Genomic DNA, 20,875 nt, shown 5'->3' on the forward strand with positions numbered 1-20,875 from the left:
TTGATCAACTAGTGGCAGAACGTACGGTTGGCAGCGATTTTAAATACGACTACGAGTAGCAATGAAATGTCCCCCAGGCCAAATAAGAGAAGGGGCTCATATGCCGCCGCACTACTAGAGATCGCGAAACCTGTTAGTCAAGAAGACACACCATCTATTGACGTTCAATACCAATAGCAACTACCGACCACCCGATTGCAACATAGGATTGAAACGTTTCTACTATCGGCAACAGCATGGTCATTAAACTTTCCCCGCACATCGTTCGCAAATGCGTCTAGCGTGTCCTCTCTCTCTCAACTGCATAGAGAATAAACCAACTGTCCTATGCAACTTGCATAAAGCGGTTACAATCTTCTTGTCTTGCTCCGTGAAAACCTTTCCACATGATTGCAAATAAACGTAACACTATCTCACTCTTGCCGACAAGCAGACGTGATTAAATTGAAGCCTCGAGCAAGATCGATAATTTCTCTTCCTTTCATTAGACTGTAAACGGTAACGGCTTACTATGATGATTGAAAACTCGTTTGTTAGTTCGAATACAGCAATCCCGCAAGCAGCATACAACAGTTTCAGCCTCCCATCGTGAAAATGTTTCAGTGTGAAAAGATCAACAACGAGTATACCGATCGGATCGATTGTTCCGGGACGGAAAAACACTATCGCTTAACTCGCCTCTTGCCGGGCCAGGAAGAAAGCAATTACGATGGCAAAGGATCGCCAAAGCCCGCCAAACGGTGGTGCATTATGATTGAGAAATTTTTGCCACTTCTCAAACCGATCCAAACCATGCCGGTGTATAGTGACGATGTGTGGGTCATAACCTTTCCGAAGTGTGGGACAACCTGGACCCAGGAGATGGTTTGGTTATTGAACAACGATCTTGACTATGCGCGCGCTGCGAAGCTAACCCTCGAGGAACGTTTTCCCTTTCTTGAGTGAGCATAATTTGAAAAAACTTCCACCTCAGTTAACGGCGATTGGTAAGCTTTTGATGGTGTTGCAACATTTTCAGGCTCTCCGGTGCCCTATCGCTAATGGACGGTGATTCGGTCGGTAGAGTGCAGGACCTCGGTCGTCCGCGCCACATCAAGTCACACCTTCCTGTGATGTTGCTTCCGGAAGCAGTGCGATATGTGCAACCGAAAATTATCTACGTCTCGCGCAACCCAAAGGATGCGGCGACCTCCTTCTACCATCACTATCACAACATCGTCGGTTATGATGGACCGCGGGAGCATTTCTTCGACGCGTTTCTTAACGATAGCCTTATCTATGCGCCTTTCTCCGAACACGTTCGAGGGTACTGGGAATGGAGCAAAACCTCCTACGCAAAAAATTGTCTATTCCTCACGTACGAACAAATGAAGCGTGACCTCCACGGAGTGATTGGAAGAGTGAGCATGTTCTTAGGGAAGCAATACACCCCTAGCGAGGTGGATGAACTGGCGAAACATCTGTCGGTGGAATCGATGAGAAGTATATCGAAAAGCAATGGTAGGAGTGGCATTTTCAATTAATATTAGATATTTTCTTTTTTTCCATTTCGACTGGTGCGGTTTAGCCAACAAATCATGCAACATGAACGATCTACTTGAATGGGCCAGAAATACCAACTACAGCGAAGAACGTAGGAAGCTCTCAAAAAACAACTTCCAGTAATTGTTCTAAAATCGGCTTAGGGTCAAAGAACGAGGAATTATGACGTGTTTAAATGTTACAGGTTTATACGCAGTGGAACGGTGGGATCCTACCGACAGGACATGAACGAGGACTTCATCGAAAGGTTCAGCGAGTACGAAAAGACCGTCACTGAAGGAACCGATATTGATTTTTGCGTCTGATCATTACCCTAAAGTTACTTTTTCATTAACTACACATAAGAATGAACTTATTACTTAGTATGTTCGTAGAAAATATTTGTTCATGCTGAGGTACCCGTGTCCTTGAATAAAACTTCCCCCACACTTACCTGGTTTTGGAGGGCATCGATAACACCTTGTTGGTTTTTTGTCTCCACTCGCAGCCGTTCGACCTCGTGTACAACGTCTGCTTGTTTCATTTGGTTACACGAACATCGGCACATTGATGGAAGGACCCCTTGCTGTTGCATTCCTTGTTCCCAGCACTTTGGCGGTTGATAGAACGCACCAGCCCTCACGGTCGATATGAATGGTTTTCGCTCTGTAGAAAACGAGGTAGTGTGAGGATTATTATTACACCGCGCTGGAAAATTCATTACAAACGTGGCCAGGGGTTTGTCGGTAGACGAGGCAAATGATGTGCCACTTTCCACACGCACTTAATCACGCTTCCAGATCGATTGCGCCAACGCACACGCAATATGACACGCGATTGGATAAATCGATAGCCCTTTCCGTTTACTCACGCTTATTAACACTATCCTTGTGAGATTTTACACTATCGCTGACGCCAGTTTGCAGTTCTCGGATCTTACATTCCATTTGCAGACATTTGTCTTCCAGCTGCTTCTTCTCTGTCTGCAGCGATCGCACGCGCGACCGCAATTCCGTATTCGCCAGAATGTACTTATCTTGCTGCTTTATGAGTTCCAGGTGCAGTTCATTGCATTCCGCCAACAGCCGGGAATTGTCGCACTTGTACGGTTCCACGCCAAGTTCCCAGGCGGCCTTCTCCTGTGACGGGTTTCCGCAACAAACAAAATAAAAGGATAAAAATAAAACTGGTAAAAATTACACGTTGCACATCCGCTACCACGAGGCCGCTGGATATCAAATCAATCGGCATTTCACTACTAGCAAAGCCATTGGTAACTGCGATGCGTACCTGATGAAGAAGTTCGATCTGTTGGTTTGCACATTTCAGCTTTTCCGACGTTTGTATGAGATCGTCCAAAATTGCCGATACAATACCAATGGCACTAAGAGGCAGTGGATGGCCGAAACCTAGCACATCGAGCCGCTTCCGCAACTCGCTATGGCGTGCTTCTATTTCCATATTATCACACTTTTTCTAAATGACTAACTCCAACGCACCTAAAACTACGATAAACACATTTGGGGTTAGAAAACAGTATACTGTCTCTTCTCAGTTCAAAATAGCAACGGTTCTTGGGGTTTGTTTACAATTTTTGACAGTTACGACCAAACAAATCGAGTCTTCAAGGATATCCGTCAAAAATTTCCCGCGTGTTTTCATTGAAGCAAAAAAAAATATGCACATTGCAACAACAACTACATTATACACATTACAATCGTGAATTAAATTTTCTTATCTAATTGACTAACTTTTTATTTACTGACAATTATTTCCAGTATTTGTAAAATAACAAATAAACATTCGAAACATTCTTCGAAATTGCACCGTGAACTGTCACTGTAACAACGCAACACTGATTGACAAATGGAGCTCTTGCGATTATTTCCTCAATGTTATTTATGCGGCTTCGCGTGCAGAGTATATTGTGAATTTTGTGCTCCTAGTAATCAAATGTGTTTGTAAAACAAACTTCAGTGCGCTTTGAGCTTCGGAGCATAGCCATCCGGTGTTCTCGCTTCGCCCACCATGTCGGAGGCAAGAAGCAGCCAAAGCAACAGTAGCATCAGCAAAGGCGTATCATCTCTTATCACGAAACCGGCTAATTTGGAATGCAAAGATCTAGAGGAGTATCTGAAATCGCGCCCACCAGAAGTACTCGAAAAGCTGTACAATTATCCAGCAATCTGCCTCGCAGTGTACAGGTATGGAACCATTTATTCCGCATGCCCTGCTACAAACTCTAGCTCACATACCACATGTTTATGTTTTCCATTTTGTAGAGAATTGCCAGAAATTGCACGTCAATTCGTCATTAGAATTCTATTCGTCGAGCAACCGATTCCACAAGCAGTCGTGTCTTCGTGGGCAACACAGGTATACGCAAAGTAAGTGTTAAAAACTTCTTCCTTCCACTCGTAGACCATGGTACATGGGCTCTTCTTTTGTACGTACACAGAGAAAACACTTCCGTATCGCAAGTGCTGACAGAGCTCGGTGTATGGCGCAGCGCGGCTTACCCGGGCGGGTTGGCCGCTTGGGAGCTGTGTCCGACGTTCAAGAAGAACCTGAAAATCGCCCTGTTGGGCGGCGGTCGTCCATGGTCGATGTCGAACGCGCTGGATCCGGATCAGAAATCGCGCGACATCGACTTCCTGGACACGTACGCCATGTCCCGGTGGCGTTGCGTGCTGCATTATATGGTTGGTGCCGGTAGCTCCAAAGGCATGGAAGGCGAAGGCATCTCACCGGATGCGGTGCGCATTCTGCTTCACGCTAATCTCATGAAACGGGACGAATCCGACGGCAGTCCCGTCATCACGAGACAAGGCTTTCAGTTCCTGCTGCTGGACACGCAAGCTCAGGTGTGGCACTTTATGCTGCAGTATCTCGACACCTGCGAGGCCCGTGGACTTAGCCTCCCCGAGTGCCTCTCGATGCTGTTCCAGCTCAGTTTCAGCACCCTTGGGCGAGACTACAGTTCGGAAGGACTTAGCGCAGGTTTGCTCACCTTCCTGCAGCATCTCCGCGAGTTCGGGCTCGTGTACCAACGGAAGCGTAAAGAGGGTCGTTTCTATCCCACGCGCTTAGCGCACAATATCACCTCGAAGAATGCCTCGCATGCGACCACCTTGGCACAGGATCAGGAGACGAACACCACCAAGGATAAGGGCTACATAATCGTGGAGACGAACTATCGTGTTTACGCGTACACCGACTCCAATCTTCAGGTGGCTCTGCTAGGTTTGTTCACGGAGTTACTCTACCGATTTCCGAATCTCGTTGTCGGTGTGCTAACGCGCGATTCCGTTCGACAAGCCTTTCGCGGTGGTATTACGGCAGAACAGATCATCAGCTACCTCGAACAGCACGCGCATCCAACGATGTTGACCGTCGAGCAGGCGATTAACACCAAATCCTCGCTGCCACCGACCGTCGTCGATCAGATTAAGCTGTGGGAAAATGAGCGGAACCGCTTCACCTACACCGAGGGCGTCGTGTACAATCAGTTCCTCTCGCAGGCTGATTTCATAACTCTTCGCGATTACGCGCAGTCGATCAGCGTGATGATATGGCAAAATGAGCGCATTCGAACAATGGTCGTAACGAAGAATGGTCACGATGATGTCAGAAAGTTCTGGAAACGGTATTCCAAGGGTGGTAGCTAAAGGAATAAATTCGATCAGTATCAGGCTAGTTTAAGGTTTTGTTAAGCGAATCAACCAATAAATGGTACGGTTCTAAGAGCCTGCGATTAAAAAATAGATTTTTATATTTTGAAGTATTTATTTGTCTATCGTGTAGTACATTTTTATCACCATCGTCGTCATTCGTTACTTGCGGCAGCACACTCTCACGAAACGGTTTGCCGCATCTACAAAAGCTGGATTTTACGGAGAACAAAACACACGAAGTAAATGACAAACTACAAATTATGTTTTTTTGTTTTAAATGTTATACTGCACAAAGTATGTTCTTTCAATGACCGAAAGTGGTATATATGGAACCATGCGTATTGTATTGATTACTACAAATCTCCATTTGGCAGTGATGATAGGCTACAAATAACCATCAAACAAAACCATAACGTTCTATTGCTTTCCATGGCTTAGGATATATGTGGAAATGTATGCTTATTTCTACCAAAACCAGCTTGTAGAGCTTTCTTTCTATCCAGATCGAGCTGTACTTATGACACATGGCGTAGTCGGGGTTACCAGTGCAATTTTAAGTGCTGAAATAATGCCCACGGTTCAGAGGGGAGCTCCGTCCGTGCTAAAGCACAGCCAATTCATCACGGAAAAACCATCTCAGTCTATATCCGGGTTCATTACAAAATTAAGAACACAGAAAATCTACGGCAAATTCCTCCGAAATACATATGTGCTGCGGAAGCTATTATAAGCGATCAGATCACACCAAGCATGTGGCACAGATTGATACACTCATACTCCACTAAGCGAAGGAAATGCCCTACCATACAGCAAGCAATTGTAAGAATAATGTGAGTATATTAAAAAAAAATAAGGAGAAAAAAGTTTTCGATTAGTTTAAAAAAACATATTTTTTAAATAGTGGTATGTAGCATTCAAAGGTAAACAAATTAAATCCTAAAAGCGGAAGTATTTAACACAATTCGAGAGATATTACCCACAAACACTTACGAAAAACTTGAACTTGGCTTGAAAGGCTGTTTCATGTGCATTGTGCGCCACTGAAAAGCAACGACACGGAAGCTTGAGACACTGGTAACCCACTGTGTAATTCAATAGAATCGGAAGCATGCTTGCGGTGGATCCAGGGACAATTTACACGATATTCATGCTATTTTTTGTCATATGCTCGTTTTTCACACCACAACAGTGTACCAGAATCCGTATGCAAGTATGCAAAGAATTCTACAATAATATTCTAACACACTTGCAGCAAAATAGTGCTTACATGTCCCCGTGGTGTTCTCTACGCATCTTTTATGTTCTTCCGATGATTCCCAGAGAATCCCACGATCTAAGCTTGCCGTATGGCTGTTATCTATCCATATTATCGTCTACATACGTCACTCATCTTTCAATGAACAATCGTTTGTTGCGTAAGGTAAACCAGCAGGGCTTGCAGCCGCTTCTTGATCGTCTTCTGATCATCGAGCGTGCACCCCAGCAGGACACTCTCAAACTTCTTGTCAGTGCAGATCGTGCTGGGATCGACATCCGTGTAGACGCTCGTATCGGTGGTGCTGCAAGCGTTCAAAAACTGTTGGCACTTTTGGCGCGACGTTACCGGATCCGCACTTGAGATTATCATGTCGATCAGGCTGTTGACGTGGTGCAATGAATCCTCCTGGCTTTGATCACGTACCGTGCAAACATTCAACTCGACTGTTCCAAGGCGGCTGCTTATTCGCTGGACATAGCAGTTTATTTCATCACGTTCATCTGAAAAAAGATGTTATTTGTTAAAAAATTGTTTGTATTTAAGATACACGTGCGTTGTTAATGGCATTAAACAAAAATGGTCCATTATGGACTGTTCAAGCCTCTGAAAGAGTATTCCACATTCCTCGTTCCACGTAAATTGAACAATTTACCATGTTGGATCGTTCCATAGTACTCCCCAGCTAAAAAGAAAACTCCCACGTTATAATCGAAAACGAAGCGCCCGGAATCCTCAAACACGCGCGCCATTTATGGAGCTTTTCTTTGAAATCCTACTTTGAGAGTGACACGAAAACCGGTTGCTAGACATGGACGAGGAATGGGTCATGCTATGGTGGTGAGGGGATCTTAAGCCGCCAAAATTGTATCGTTCCCTTATTAAGCGAACGGATTTATTTTGGGAACCACCTACCTAGACCGAGATGAATAATTATTCATTAGAAAGACGTAGGGTTGCACCCTCGATCTTTTATATTCAAATGGAAAACTATATGGAACGCTGCCAAAATAGCGAATTGGCTTTAGTTTAACGACAATAGCAGAGAAAACGATCCACTATTTTAAAGATTTTTTTATTTAATACCCTAATACTTTTATCGATATGAAGCATTAATTCAAGCTTAATGCATCACTTTTTCATCAAAAAAGTAAAAGCAATTAAAAAACTGAAACCATCCTTGACCTGACCCAACATTTACCGAACAAGTACCGTCGAACATATATACACATATACATTCCACCCAAGCTGCACAGCTGATAAACTTATCTCTAGCGTTGCGTGTAGCACACATTCTTGGCGACGTGGATTAAAGAAAAAAAAACATTGGAAAAGTACAATAGCATACAGACAAATTTCAAATACGTCTGAGGTATTATGGAACGTTTTCGAACCAAATGCGTCCGGACTCAGTGGTAAGAGCAAAAGCGATAATGTTTTGATGAGTATAATCAACCCTCCGTCGACAAGGAGAAATTGCAAACATGTTCAGTATTTTTTTTCACTGCTAACGACATTAAATCATTGAAATTAGGTTGCTAATTATCTACAGCTTGAAACATGGATAAACTTACTCTCGTTCAACCCAGTGAGGTATTCGTTGTTCTTAAGGAGATCCACCGACATTGCGAGAAAATCTCGCTTGTCCCGAAGCACCATCGCTTCCTTGCGCAATGATTCAACCTTGGTGTCGAGTTGATCAAGAATGTCGATGAACCTGCGTGTATGGATTCAGTGAGGCGTAATTTGTTAAGAAAAAAAAAACATATAAAATCATATTTAGTAAAACTGGTCAATAAATAACAAAATCATAAACGGGGGTTTGCACCAAACGGTTCTCTTTCCATGAAACGGGAGGAAAAAGAGATAAGAAATCGTTCTCTGACAACGAAAAGTGAGAAAAAGGGAACAACCAGGCGAATCGTGAAAACATATAATAAAAAAAAACTAAATTATGTTTGGAGAGAAAACAAATAACACCTTTCCATCGGCGGCTTGTTTAACCAGGCGTTGTTGGCTTCATCCACTCGAGGTCCACCACTACCGCTTGCCACAACAGCGCCCACGAAATCGGACGAAATTTGAATGTCCACTTCCATCGTTTCGTCGTTATTCGATGCGGATTTGTTGCTAGCAGATGTGGCTCCCAAAAACGCAGACGGCGATATCATTAGCCACCGTTTTGTCCGTTGACGAATTCACACAGCACTGTGCCAATTAGAGAAAATGCTTTCTTTTTTTCCTTCTTGAACTCCACTTAACACCAGAACTGCTTCCCACGCACGACCAAAATTTAACCCGAAATCACTCGCACAAAACAAATCTGCTTGTTTTCTTATGTTGCGCCCAAAAAAGGGATGCCGATCTAGATGTTTGATTGTTTATATTTCCTGTTTGTTTACGGTCTAATTCAATATCACTATTCAAAAGCCCGTTGTAGCGGCAGGATGAAGAAGCGAAAAAACAGAAAAAAGAACCATGTTAGTAGAGAAGTGATGGGAATTTACCTTGACGTGCTTGCCACATTCGAGGAACCGAACGCTGCATCAAACTGCTGATCGAAACGGGACCGTTTAGCGCTCCTTCCCCTCGAGCAGGACCAATCCTCGCCCATAATGCCCGATGGCCGGTAGCACTCGATGGCCCGTATCACGAAATGAACGGCCTATTTCTAGAAACCTTCTAACCGCAGCAGTATATTTGACGTTATTTTACTATTCCTTCACATCCAACAGTTTGATCCAACACCATCTGGCAGGATAACCGATAGCGTTCCACCAGAGCTTTTCAGTGCATGCAATGCATTTTAGGTCCAATTCACTAGATGACGAATATAGCACAAATTCGCACCGTCACACACCACGCACCGCTACGCATCGGAAAGGATCCTTCTAGAACGTTTTTTGGCGCCAGCTGCTTCGCTTCGTGCGCGGAATTTCCGGTTTCGCGTTCGTTCGTGTTCTGTTCTACGCGGTAAAACGAATGCTCAAGACGTCTCGGGAAAAATTCTCTACCCAAAGTCGGCCAAGGACGTACACACAGTTTACCGCAGCATAAAACGGGCCGCTTTTCTTCACCACACGATTGTTTTCCTATCGCCGTAGCGTAGATTCGTGTGACACTTGAACGCGAAAATATACCATGTCCGCGTCACCAAATCAGTTCATTTTTCCAAGCAAAGAAATGGTGGTTCTTTGCATTCAACGCGCACTAGAAGTGAACCGCGGACACGACGATTACTCAATGAACCGTGCTACGTAGTTGGGAGGTCGTTTCCGATTGCCAGTAGAAAATATCACACACCAACCAACTCGCTGACCCACGTATCCAATCGTTAGCCTTTCAATCAAGCGTATTTTTAACGCTGTTTGTTGCTTCACACTCCCCGCCAGCGCTTTGGTAAAAAGTGCGAACGAATTTTCCAGAAGGAACCGCACATCTCAGTTTGACCCGACGACGCAGAGACGCCGTTTGCTTGAGATGGTGAAGGCAACCACCGGGAGGGGTTTTTTGACGGCAAAAAGACGTCTCACAGCGAATGGTGCAGAAAACAACACCAGAGCAACGGACGAATTGACGTATACGGCCATTCGCCAGGTGCATCCCGTGTGTACGCCGGAGACTGCGTTAACGGTTCAGTAATTCTAACTACATCACTGCAGGCACCGATGCAATGCTTTTCAATAGAACATGTCAATGCATCTAACTACAGAAACAATGGGAACTGGCTTCACAACGGGAGGATGTTAAAGAAACTACGAACAGAAGCGACGTTTCATTTCGACCGTACGAGTCATCTTGGAGATGTGTATATAAAGGCCATTTTGAAGCGCACTGATGCGATATGCCACCGTACAAAAGCCTGCAGGACGGGGTTATTATTTTGCAAATACTGCTCGATTAACACGCAACCTGCTACAAAACTGCAGCACATGCATTCAACGAGAAACATCCCCGAAATGATGAGGGTGTTAAAAATTCAATCGATTTATGCTGCACTGCTGCCTCGCTTCTTGTTCCGGGAAAACGGTTCCGTTTCGATGCTGCATTTACGACGGGCACACAAAGTGCACCAGCAGAAACATTAAATCACTTCTTACCTGCCTATAGAAATCGCTTTTGCCGCTTAGCTCACTTGAAATGCGATGTTGTTTTTTTCGGAATGCTGTTCGGTGTCCCCTTGCAAATGCAGCAGCTGCTCAGTCTTTCGTCGCGAGACTTGACATTTCGTTTCACTGCGCACGAGCTCGGCAAGGTTGGCCCATAGCGGTGTTTTTATTCGACTTGCGATCGAGAATTTCGAAAATAGCACGTAGGAATTCTTTTCGTTTCAATATTCGCTACAATCTTGCTATTAATATTGCAGAACAGGGGATATAATCTGTCCCCTATTTCATGACCTCATTGGTCTACTAGTCAAACAAAAAAGCAAACATTTTATCACAAAACATACGTCGCAAAATGGGAAGAGATCAATTTAAAAACTCTTGCGCAAAATGGCAAGAGATCAATCAATCATTCAAATATGTGTTCATGACGAGTGCCTGAAATATTTTTAAAATGAATTATATCACTCCTATCTACTTCTATGGTAGAAATTTTATGTTTCTCTACTGAAATTACTATTTTCAGCTGTCGTCATGTGTCGCTTTTCGAATTTCACTCTTATCCAACCTGACACAGGAGCTAAAATCGCTAGTGTAACGAGTGAATCATATAAACAACAATCGCAACGCTGTAATCAAAAAGGCATAAAAAACAACGGCAAGTAGAAAAGAAATAACGCAGATCCGGAAAAGCCAAATCTGCTCCATTTTGCGATGTGACACTGCGTAGAATTTGTTCAAAGTTAGTTGATGCATGTAATCGAGGACGCAAACAAGTAAACATAGCATAACAGTGAGAGGCTTCGAATAGCCTCCGTTATCAACGCAGTGAAAATGAAGTTCCACTTCCTATCAGTGGCGCATCTGTTGTTGATTTTTCTGCTGCCGTTATCGATCAACCAGCGGTTTACCTCGGTCCGGGCTGGTGACATCATCGACATCACCAGCACCGTTTTCGACAAGCTTACCGATGCGATTCCGGCCGCCTACGGTGACTTTAACTCGGACGAGCTGACGGATGTGTTCGTGCTGCGGAATAACTTCCACACGCTGCAAATCCTGCTCGGGAGCGACGACAAGCCGCTGCTCAAGGAGGGCCCGAAATGCGAGTACCTACGGCACAGGATCACCAGCATCGTGCCGGGCGATTTCGATGGAGACGCGTACATGGACGTGATGTTTACGGTCCAGCCTGAGGGTGCGGGAAGCGGGGATGAACGGACGCACGTCTACATCAACTGGGGCGCCTCGGAGGTGATGAACTGCACGGCCGAGGACGAGAAGCCACTGATCGAAATGATTGGCCAGCCGTTGGCGCTGGATTATGATAACGATTTCATTATCGATCTGTTCGGCATGGACATGCAGCGGAAGCGGACGTTTTGGATCTTCAAGAAACCGGACGACAGGGGCAGGCGGGGTCCGTTCGAGGTGCACCTCGAAGGAGCGCATGGAACGGAACTGTCCACGCCGCATTCGCACGCCGTCATCGATCTGAACAAGGACTTTACGGCTGATTTGTTTCTCACCACGACGAGCGGGTTTGAGGTGTGGCTGGGTGAAGATTCCCCGGTCAAATTCGGCTACAGCCACAAGATTGATTTCCCCGCCGGAAACTACAAGAAGCACGTCGGGCGGGCAATTTTCCTAGATGTCGAGCTAGACGGGAGCCTTCTGCCGGTGTTCCCGATGTGCTTTGATGACAAGTGTGCCAATTCGAGCATCTTCGTACACCACGGTAACCACCTGCACGATCTGCAGATCGATTTCAAGGACGATCATAACGACGCATGGCACTTTGTAGTGCCGGATGGTTCGAATTGGGCCACCCAGAGTATCACACTGCGTGGAGGCGATTTCAACCTGGACGGCTACCCAGACTTACTGGCTACGCTGACCAAATCAGGCGATCAGATGCAGACGTTCTTGTTGGAGAACGTGCCGTGCGAGAAGAGCGCCTGCAACCACATGTCGCGCACGTTTGTCGTCCGGTGGAAAGCACTAGCTCCTTTCTCGAACGGCACCATGATGGGATCGTTTTTCGATTTCTACAACGACGGTATTCTGGATGCGATTTTCGTCGAGCGGTATGGCAACGGGACGCGCCCAGTCGCCTTCCGCAACTCGCTCGATTACGATGCCAACTTCGTGAAGGTGATCGTGTTGACTGGGCTGAGCAATAGCAGTGGACCGAAGATCCTGACGCCGCTTGGACGTAAGAAGCGCACGTTCGGTACGAATCTCCCCGGGCCACGGATCGAGTACAACACCACGACGCAGGACGGCGAACCACAGCACGGAGCGTCCGCTCAGCTACCCCAGTCAGCCTACCTTTCGCTACACCTGCCCTTCACCACGTTCGGGCTCGGCAGGACACCAAATTTTGTCGATTCGCTCACCGTCGGGCTGTCGAACAACTCGCGCACCTGGACACAGCTGATCCCAAACTCGCAGATGATCGTCGTGCCAAACCCTATCGACGAACCGGAGCGCTGGAAGGCTCAGCTGTTTGTCACACCGAGCAAGCTGATCGTGATGAGCGTGATCGCGCTCGGTGTCATCTGTCTCGTGATCCTGCTGAACATCCTCATACTGTACGCGAAGGAGAAGCGCGAGGACCGGATACAGCGATCGCTCGAAGCACACCGGTTTCACTTCGATGCAATGTAAATGGAACAGGCAGTTGCTCGTGGCGTTAGGACGTCATTTTGCGGTTTGCTAGTGGGACGACGTTTCCTTCCGGAGGGCCGATTGGACTGATTTTCATTCCCAACTGACAACTGGCCCTTTGCACAGTTTCTTTAGCCGTTTTGTTTGTGTGATTGCGTTGCGTTCCCTACACTTCTCTTGCACGTCGGAGCAACGAAATCTAGTGCAGCCAATTATGAGTTTATAGTTTTGTTTGTTTCGAACGAGTCTTGTCTCTATGTTAACTATTTATTATACGCGTGTAACCTATTAAACGATAATAAACGAAATAATAAGTAAATGGTAAATGTGCGAAACCTCCTTTCGGATGAAAAATACAACACAACAGTCTAAACAGCAGCTAGCAGAGAAGAAAGGACATGAAATCTAATTTTATAAAGCTGTTTGACATAGATGCGGTGCGATGTTTGATATTGTTGGCTCCTTACACCGGGACCAGATGTATCAACAGTGCCGTCAGCACACAGGCGTCGGCTTCCTTCGTTGTCCAGGAGCGGAATGTGAAATCATTAGCGTTGTTGCAGGAGGCTCCCGCTGATGGTCCCGTGGCCACCGTACTCGTCAGAGCCGTAGTTGCGGGTTGAGTTGAGGGCACTGGTGCTGCAGTGCCAGGATTGCTAGCCAATCCCGCACCGGTGCTACCGGACCCGTCCGCTGGTATTATCCTTTGCTGATCGCCATGGTTGACCTCAACGGTCGACAGCGATTGTGAACGAACACGCACCTCGAAGGCGGTTGTGATGTGGAAAAATTGCCCATTCACCATGTAGCGAAGGGAGGACGGTCGTCCTCGATTCGAACCGGCGTTTGAGACTGCTCCAGCACTGGTTAGATCCGTCACATCGGGAAACGAGCGCAGCAATATGTGCGTTCCGGGGATAAAGTTGTCACTCATCGAGGCGCTGGTGGAGGATGATTCAACAGGCAATTGACCTGTTTCTGTGGCGAGAAAATCAACCAAACTATCGTGAATATTCGTCCCAAAACTTCTGGTAATTGACAAAGACTTACCGATCGGAAGGGGTTGTCCGTGATCCAGCACGGAGCGTATTTTATCAACGCGCGTATTATAGTACGCCGTCGTCCACACAAAATCATCCACCGTGCTCACGTTACTCCCTCCAAGCACTGTGTGTTGGTTCAACCGAAAGCGAACCCAGTTTTTCAACACGCCCGTAATACCCACAGGGACCCGATCGGCCATTACCGGCAATAGGCAAGCGGAACAATAGCACGCACACGGATCATCCGCGAAAAATGCATCGGGAAGCATGAGCGTTCGCTTAAAACTCATGACCAGCTTGCGATAGTCGCAATCACGGTTCTCAACCGAAACCGGAACGATCGCCATCGGTGGTGGAAGTGTGCTGCAAGCTTGTGTCACTGGCACCGGTGGCTGATTTACGTGCTGTCCTCCATCTTCACCATCCTCAGCACCTTCCGGAGCTAATCGTTGCGTTCCCGCAAATGAAAGAGACGAGCAAGCTGACGCTGCTGCACTTATATTCCCACCCACCGGTTCCAGCGGAAGACCAAGCTTCGACCGGCGGGAGTTCGCCAACGTATTCCGATCCCGATCCTCATCGTCATCGTCTTCTTCATCCTCCATCGATTCATCGGCCACTTGGTTGTGATTTGCATCACATTCCGCTAGATTAGTATCATATTCTGCATCCCCACCGGTTCCGGAACTGGTGGTGTTAAGCTGTACGTTGAAATCCAAATTTGACTCCCCCACGTCATCGAGATAATTGGTATCGGTGTTATCACCAGCTCCGACGCCACGATCGACCGTGTTCGTTTCATTTTCCACGGTTGCAGGAGCATTTGAACCAACCGCTCCTGCGGCCGTCGATCGATGCGAGTAATCCTCGAATCCTTCGTCGTAGTTTCCGGAACTCATGGATTGTGATTGCTCACCAACACCACCACCACCACCTCGGTTGCTGTCGAAACTCCCATGCATGGTGCTCGCGTTGAATCGATGAGTGCTCTGACTTCGCTGGATGTTGAGATTCGTCGAATGCTGCAGTTGCAGCGAGTCACGAAGGCAACTGTAATGGAATGGACGTCCATAGTTATCAGCATTTGAGAGTAAAATTAGGGGAGACTCGATAGACGAAGCGTTAGCATGGGGCACAAACACACGATAGTATCGGGTTCGCATCTCTACTGAGCCTCCTCCGTACGCAGGACTTTACCTATCCAGCTACGAGACATTCTTAGTCATAGAAAGAAATTCCATCGGTCCCGTACTCACCAAGAATTCGACAGTTCCTGATTGCGCGCTTCGTTCGCGGTGCGTATTTTTATCGAAATATTCATCAAAAGGTTCTCCGATACGCAATCCATCACCGAGCGGCTCCTTAAAAAAAGACAAATCAATAAATCAATACAACCCAAAATCACCTCGTAATCACGCTGATTATCAACAAAAGGCAGAACTTACATAGCGCTCGACGAACTTCCGCCTGCAACGGCCGGTTGACTAACGACGGTTTGATCCGTTTCCTTCTCGTGCACCTCTAGATCGGCTTTCTCACATTGCGGTACGTTCTCACCGGTGTCCGGCGCGACCACACCCGCAGCCATACCGACTCCTGCCATCCCGCTGGTATCACCCGGACCACCAGCACCGACGGTGGATCCGCCAGCTGAACCAACCGAACGTGGTTGTGGTTCATTCGGCAACACAGCTAGCTCTTCAGCGATTGGGCTCCCATTCTTCGGATCACCGTTGTAGATTGTCACGCGCTCACACTTTCCGTAGAGATCGAAAACCGGGTACACGTGATGTGGCAACCCGCTAGCCAGCTCTTCTAGCTGGGTTTGACCGCACGTAACCACCAAACTACCTGCGTGGGTCAACGTAAGCGTTATAATCGTCCCCGGCTGGATCGCATCCAGCAGTTCACCGTAGCGGGACTGCGTTTTGGTTCCGTTTATGTTAACGTAATCGTGCGTCACAATCCAGCACGGTCTCCGGAACAGGATGGCCGACGTCGGGAAGGGATACTGTGCCGAAGCGGTCCCGGGCGCAACTCCAAGTGCCCCAACCGCGATCGTACCCTTCCACTGCGGGTTGATCGTGTTCACACGCACGCTCACGCTGTGTCCTTTACAAAGTGGACGCGATAAGCACACGACCGCTTGGTTGTACGATTGACCTCGCGTGGCAGATTTTCGCTCATCGTTTAGCGTAACGTTTTTCCCGAGGTACAGCTCGGAAAACTCCATCGCCAGGCTGTCCGAGTCGATCGATTCCAGCATCGAGTCCTGCTTGTTCAGCGGGTCAAGTCCGAGTTCCAGTGAATCCTGCAGACGTAGGCTGCAAGGACGCAACGGCGATGAAGGACCTTGGGAGGAAATCACCTGCACGGCCATTGTCGATCCGATCAGCTCCACCACGGCAAACACGTCAGCCGGATCCGGTAGATTAGCGAAGGAAATATTCATGTCCTCGGAATTCAGCAAAATTCGTAGCGTTCGAGCTGACGTGAGCTCGATTGCGATACGATCACCAACCCGTAACCACTCGAGTGAAGCCAGTGACCGCTGCAGTAATGTCGAATTATGCCGCACCTCGTTTCCGCTGACGTACCACACGTTCGCAGGGATGCGCCGCATGCTTATAGGGATGTTCTTGCGCACGTGCTCATCGGAGAGATTCAAATCGGTGGCCCCGACGCGCAAACACCCGGCATACAGCGGGTTCACCTCGACGATCTTAATCTCGAACGTTTCACCCGCCACCAGTGGCCGATCGGAGAACACGAGACAGTGCGAAAGGGCGGCATTAGTACCACGGGTGGCCAGTGTCCAGTTGTGCCCAAGCGTAACCGCATTTCCGGAAATGCACGACCAACGGTGTTTCGATTCCACCAGCGCCATCGGCTGGATCACGGACGTGGCCTGCAGGCTTTGAGAGTTTTCACTGATGGCGTACGGGGCACGCAGGTCCCCGATCGCACCACTCCCACCCGCAACCGTCGCACCCACGTGTGTCGGTGCCGTTATGCTAACCTGCGCACACTGCCCGTACAAATCGACCACGGCGTACAGGTTCGGGGCTTTCGATTCGTAGAACGCTCCCAAATCGATGCCATTGATGAAGAAATGAATAGCGTCCCCGTTGCGCATGACGCCAACGCGCGAACCCTGCCCAAGCGAGTCCAGATCGAACGGAAGATCGTTACGCACGGTGAACCCGTTCAGCAGGAGCGTCGTGCCGGAGACCATGATCGTATCGTGCTCGAGATCCGTCGCCGTGCTCGGTAGGGACAGCTCGTCCGGTCGCATCGCGGTCACGCCGATTTCGATGCTACCGTTCCACCGATCGACCACCGTCTCGAGTACGATTTCGAACAGTTCCCGTTGGCGTAGTGGCCGGCTGCTGAACACGATCGCATCGTTAAACTCGGCCAGTGCCTTTGGCCGGCATGCCGTCAGCCCGCTGCTGAGGATGTGCGCGTTTCGTCCGTGAACGCACGTGTTGAAGCGCATTCGAGGTTCCGCCGATGGGAATAACGTCGTATTTGAGATGGTCGAGTTGCCCGTATCCGGTGTGCCACATTCGGACGTGTCGACGATGCTTGCCTGGGCCGCCTGTCCGTAAAGGTCAATCACGCCGTACACCTTCTCGGGTACGTTGGTGGCCGCTGGACCCTGGTCAATTCCGTTCACCCAGAAGTGGAGCGTACCGTCGTCCTTCCGTACGACCCCTACTCGGTCGCCTACCTGCAACCGGTCCAGGTTTTGGCCGTACTGCTCGATCACCGTCATGCCGTTGTGCATCACGCCGTTTCCCGTCATCATCCACGTGCCAGACCGGACGTTCGTCATCGTGAAAGGGAAATCAAGCTCAGTCGGGCTGTGCGTAGTGACGCCCATTTCGATCGAACCAGCCCACTTCGTGACGACGCGCTCCAACCGCACCTGAAACAGTTCGTTTGGACGCAATGGTCGGCGTGTTAAAACCACACCGTTATTGAAATCATCCGATGCATTCGGGCGCAATGCAGTCCGTCCGCTATGCGTAACACTCGCGTGGGATCCGCACATCGGATGAAATAGCAATCGATCGAGTAGGCCGGATGCCGCACCACTACAGTCCACCTCAGACGGACTACCGGCCGTTGGTGCGTGTGGTAAACCTCCCAACGGAAGCTCCTGCACCTGAGCCGGCATGCTGAGTAGATGATTGCGACGTGTCACCAGATTGCGCTGTTCACGCTCGTCCCGATCGACGATCGTCACCTTAATCGTCATGCCGTACAGGTCGATTACACCCCAGAGTGTTTGGGCGACGCGTGTTGCGGCCACACCCTGATCGCGGCCGTTAATGTAGTAGTGCAGGTTGCCATTCGATTTTCTCATCATGCCCACGCGGTCACCTTCACGCAGCTCGTCTAGGTTAAATTCGCCATACTCGCGGCGGGTTCCTTTACCATTTGTTAGTATCCCGCAGCCGGACATCATAATCGTACCGCTGCGTAGGTTCGTCATCGTCGCAGGGAACTGCAGAGCCGATGGGCAGTGGGTTGTTACGCCTACCTCAATCGAACCGGACCATTTATCCACGAGCCGATCGATGCGGATCTCAAACAGCTCGTTATCCCACAGTGGCCGGTGCGTCATGACGACACCGTTGTTGAACTCATCGAGCGGTCGTCGTCGTTCGGCAGTGCGACTGTTGGCACTGAGCTTCACCAAAGTACCGCAGCGTGTGTGAAAGCGTAGCTTGTCGCTCGGATCACTCGTACCTTCGTTACCGGCTGGAATTGGCGAGCTACTTGTGGCCGCCGTTGTCATCGTCGTGGTAGATGACGTTGCCGTTGCACTTGTCACGGACATTTCCACCGACATCGGTAGGTCGATGTTTTGCGAAATCTGCGGAGAAGCGCTGACATCCTCGGAAGAAGCGCCCGCACCGTATTCGCCGGGAAGCTCTCCGGGCTGACCGGATGAAATCGTTACCTGGACGCACTTGCCGTACAGGTTCACCAGAGCGTACACCTGCCGTGGGAGGTCTCTGGCGGCCACTCCCTGCGGGTCTCCGTTCACGAAAAACACCAGTTCACCGCGGGCAGTCCGTTGCACACCGACGCGGTCCCCTTCGCCCAGCTTTTCCAAGTCGAGTCCATACGATTCCACGAGCAGCAGACCGTCGTTTAGCACGGAAATGCCCGACATTACCCAGGTGGTGTTCCGAAGTTTCATAGCGCACGGTGGCAGTTCCGTCGATTCGGGGTTAACGGTGGTGACTCCGATTTCGATGCTTCCACTCCATGCTTGTATCTACGGAAGGATGCTTTAGGGTAGCAAAGTCCTTGCCTGGTGTCCATACAGTGCAAATGACCTACCTTTTCGTCGATTCGCACCTCGAATAATGCATCGTCCTGAAGGGGTTCCGCACTCAGCACCAGTCCGTGGTTGAACTCGCTCACATTTCGCATCGCCGTGCGGTTCCCGTTCGACAACGTTATCCGCTTGCCGCATCGTCGATGGAAAACCATCGACGACATTTCGACTGACGGAACAAATGTTTGCCGACAATCCTACGAGACACTAGCCTGTGGATGCGTTTCCCCCAGAGGCGTAGACGGGTTGCTTTCTAACGGATAGTAGGGAAAACTTTTGACAGCGTGCTGCAGAATGTTAGGAAAAATCGATCGCGGCTACCCGGTGACGTCACGGCCCGACGCTACAATTTGACATTTCCAAAACAACAACAAACGAATTGCAGCAACAGCTGATTGTTGTTGGTAAACAGTGCATCTGTTGGCCTTGTAAAAACAAAACCCTTTACGGGCAGCGTTAGTAGCCATACAATCGCTGCTGCTCGAAGTGGACGGTTGTATCCAGTGTATTTCATTGTAAGGCATATGACTCTAGATAGCCGAGCTTATAAAGAAGTGGTAAACTTTTGAATATATTAGAAGTGATTCTTTGGAGTATTTAAATATAGAAGGCTAAATCAAATTTTGCAAAGAAGAAGAAAAAGGATGATGGATTTCCCTTCTTATTCGTCATTAGTTCAGATAGGAATCAGATTTCGTTCCTCAATAATTACTACTAAGAGCATAAAAAACACTTGAAAACGTACACTATATTTACAATCACCTCTTAAATATTCTTATAATACACGTTTTTTAAAACTAGCAGCACATTCATTCGATTGCATAGCTATTTCGTCACATAACGTTTAACGTTTCTCTTTCTTATTATAAAACGTCGGTTGTGACAACACACCACAATAACAACTCTCTTGTGGTGCCTTTCGCGTAACTTACATACAAAAGTCTTCTCAACGGTATCAAGATTATGCTTTCCATATCTGATGGTCATTGGTAGAAAGCTGATTCCTGTGGCATCTGAGTAAGATGATTTCTTTTTGGTTATTATGTTTTCGAAAAATGTCATGTTTGCAAAACCTGGATACTGTTGTCATCGCTCAAATTTAACTCATATTATGGCGTCTGTAGTCTATACAGTTGCTTGCTTGCTTTGTTGCTGGATACAACCACAGTATTTCCGCTTGCTCTGTGTCGCCGACAGGAGAATATCGTTACTCATGTTTCAAACTCAGCTGGTTAGTTTGCGTTTTCTGT

General features: G+C 48.1%; 5 protein-coding genes across 6 annotated transcripts in view; 2 read left to right on the top strand and 3 right to left on the bottom strand.

The window, feature by feature from the left end:
- Positions 1 to 2,982, bottom strand: part of LOC128720623 (centrosomal protein of 135 kDa) — a 30,470-nt gene extending 27,488 nt beyond the window's left edge. Inside the window, exons 1-3 of the mRNA XM_053814302.1 lie at positions 2,812 to 2,982; positions 2,393 to 2,660; positions 1,976 to 2,187 (exon numbers count right to left, since the gene is read on the bottom strand). Of these exons, the coding sequence (XP_053670277.1) occupies positions 1,976 to 2,187; positions 2,393 to 2,660; positions 2,812 to 2,982 (651 nt within the window). The remainder of the gene's footprint in view (positions 1 to 1,975; positions 2,188 to 2,392; positions 2,661 to 2,811) is intronic.
- A 567-nt stretch (positions 2,983 to 3,549) lies between these two features.
- On the top strand, positions 3,550 to 5,234 carry LOC128732271 (general transcription factor IIH subunit 4). The gene is made up of 3 exons (XM_053825452.1): positions 3,550 to 3,725; positions 3,804 to 3,908; positions 3,980 to 5,234. Exons 1-3 carry the CDS (start codon positions 3,550 to 3,552, stop codon positions 5,187 to 5,189), a joined length of 1,491 nt encoding a protein of 496 aa, XP_053681427.1. The 3' UTR covers positions 5,190 to 5,234.
- An 83-nt stretch (positions 5,235 to 5,317) lies between these two features.
- Positions 5,318 to 9,065, bottom strand: LOC128730638 (BAG family molecular chaperone regulator 2). 2 transcript variants are annotated; one of them, XM_053823715.1, is made up of 3 exons: positions 8,958 to 9,065; positions 8,025 to 8,167; positions 5,318 to 6,953 (listed from the first exon to the last, which is right to left on the bottom strand). In XM_053823715.1, the coding sequence occupies exons 1-3, from the start codon at positions 9,062 to 9,064 to the stop codon at positions 6,589 to 6,591; spliced, it is 615 nt and encodes a 204-aa protein (XP_053679690.1). In that variant the 5' UTR covers position 9,065; the 3' UTR covers positions 5,318 to 6,588. The 2 variants fall into 2 exon arrangements, with proteins under 2 accessions (XP_053679690.1, XP_053679689.1); XM_053823714.1 differs by lacking the exon at positions 8,958 to 9,065 and adding an exon at positions 8,431 to 8,621.
- A 2,325-nt stretch (positions 9,066 to 11,390) lies between these two features.
- Positions 11,391 to 13,529, top strand: LOC128731645 (T-cell immunomodulatory protein). The gene has a single exon (XM_053824777.1). The coding sequence runs from the start codon at positions 11,391 to 11,393 to the stop codon at positions 13,224 to 13,226; it is 1,836 nt and encodes a 611-aa protein (XP_053680752.1). The 3' UTR covers positions 13,227 to 13,529.
- Positions 13,530 to 13,650: 121 nt separating this feature from the next.
- LOC128731472 (neuralized-like protein 4) lies at positions 13,651 to 19,789 on the bottom strand. Its single transcript, XM_053824594.1, has 5 exons — positions 19,628 to 19,789; positions 15,715 to 19,562; positions 15,526 to 15,630; positions 14,277 to 15,319; positions 13,651 to 14,204 (listed from the first exon to the last, which is right to left on the bottom strand). Exons 1-5 carry the CDS (start codon positions 19,787 to 19,789, stop codon positions 13,690 to 13,692), a joined length of 5,673 nt encoding a protein of 1,890 aa, XP_053680569.1. The 3' UTR covers positions 13,651 to 13,689.
- Positions 19,790 to 20,875: the final 1,086 nt, after the last annotated feature.

This window comes from Anopheles nili, chromosome 2 (assembly GCF_943737925.1).
Source record: "Anopheles nili chromosome 2, idAnoNiliSN_F5_01, whole genome shotgun sequence".
Classification (NCBI taxonomy): domain Eukaryota; kingdom Metazoa; phylum Arthropoda; class Insecta; order Diptera; family Culicidae; genus Anopheles; species Anopheles nili.

Excerpts from the sequence above, each read along its gene's own strand:
- LOC128732271 (XM_053825452.1), top strand. The coding sequence starts at position 3,550 with ATGTCGGAGGCAAGAAGCAGCCAAAGCAACAGTAGCATCAGCAAAGGC. Across the intron at positions 3,726-3,803 it reads ATCTGCCTCGCAGTGTACAG|AGAATTGCCAGAAATTGCAC; the intron begins GTATGGAACCAT and ends TCCATTTTGTAG. Across the intron at positions 3,909-3,979 it reads GCAACACAGGTATACGCAAA|AGAAAACACTTCCGTATCGC; the intron begins GTAAGTGTTAAA and ends GTACGTACACAG.
- LOC128730638 (XM_053823714.1), bottom strand. The coding sequence starts at position 8,621 with ATGATATCGCCGTCTGCGTTTTTGGGAGCCACATCTGCTAGCAACAAA. Across the intron at positions 8,168-8,430 it reads AACAAGCCGCCGATGGAAAG|GTTCATCGACATTCTTGATC; the intron begins GTGTTATTTGTT and ends CCATACACGCAG. Across the intron at positions 6,954-8,024 it reads CCTCACTGGGTTGAACGAGA|ATGAACGTGATGAAATAAAC; the intron begins GTAAGTTTATCC and ends ATCTTTTTTCAG.
- LOC128731645 (XM_053824777.1), top strand. The coding sequence starts at position 11,391 with ATGAAGTTCCACTTCCTATCAGTGGCGCATCTGTTGTTGATTTTTCTG.
- LOC128731472 (XM_053824594.1), bottom strand. The coding sequence starts at position 19,789 with ATGTCGTCGATGGTTTTCCATCGACGATGCGGCAAGCGGATAACGTTG. Across the intron at positions 19,563-19,627 it reads AGGTGCGAATCGACGAAAAG|ATACAAGCATGGAGTGGAAG; the intron begins GTAGGTCATTTG and ends ATCCTTCCGTAG. Across the intron at positions 14,205-14,276 it reads CGGACAACCCCTTCCGATCG|AAACAGGTCAATTGCCTGTT; the intron begins GTAAGTCTTTGT and ends TTCTCGCCACAG.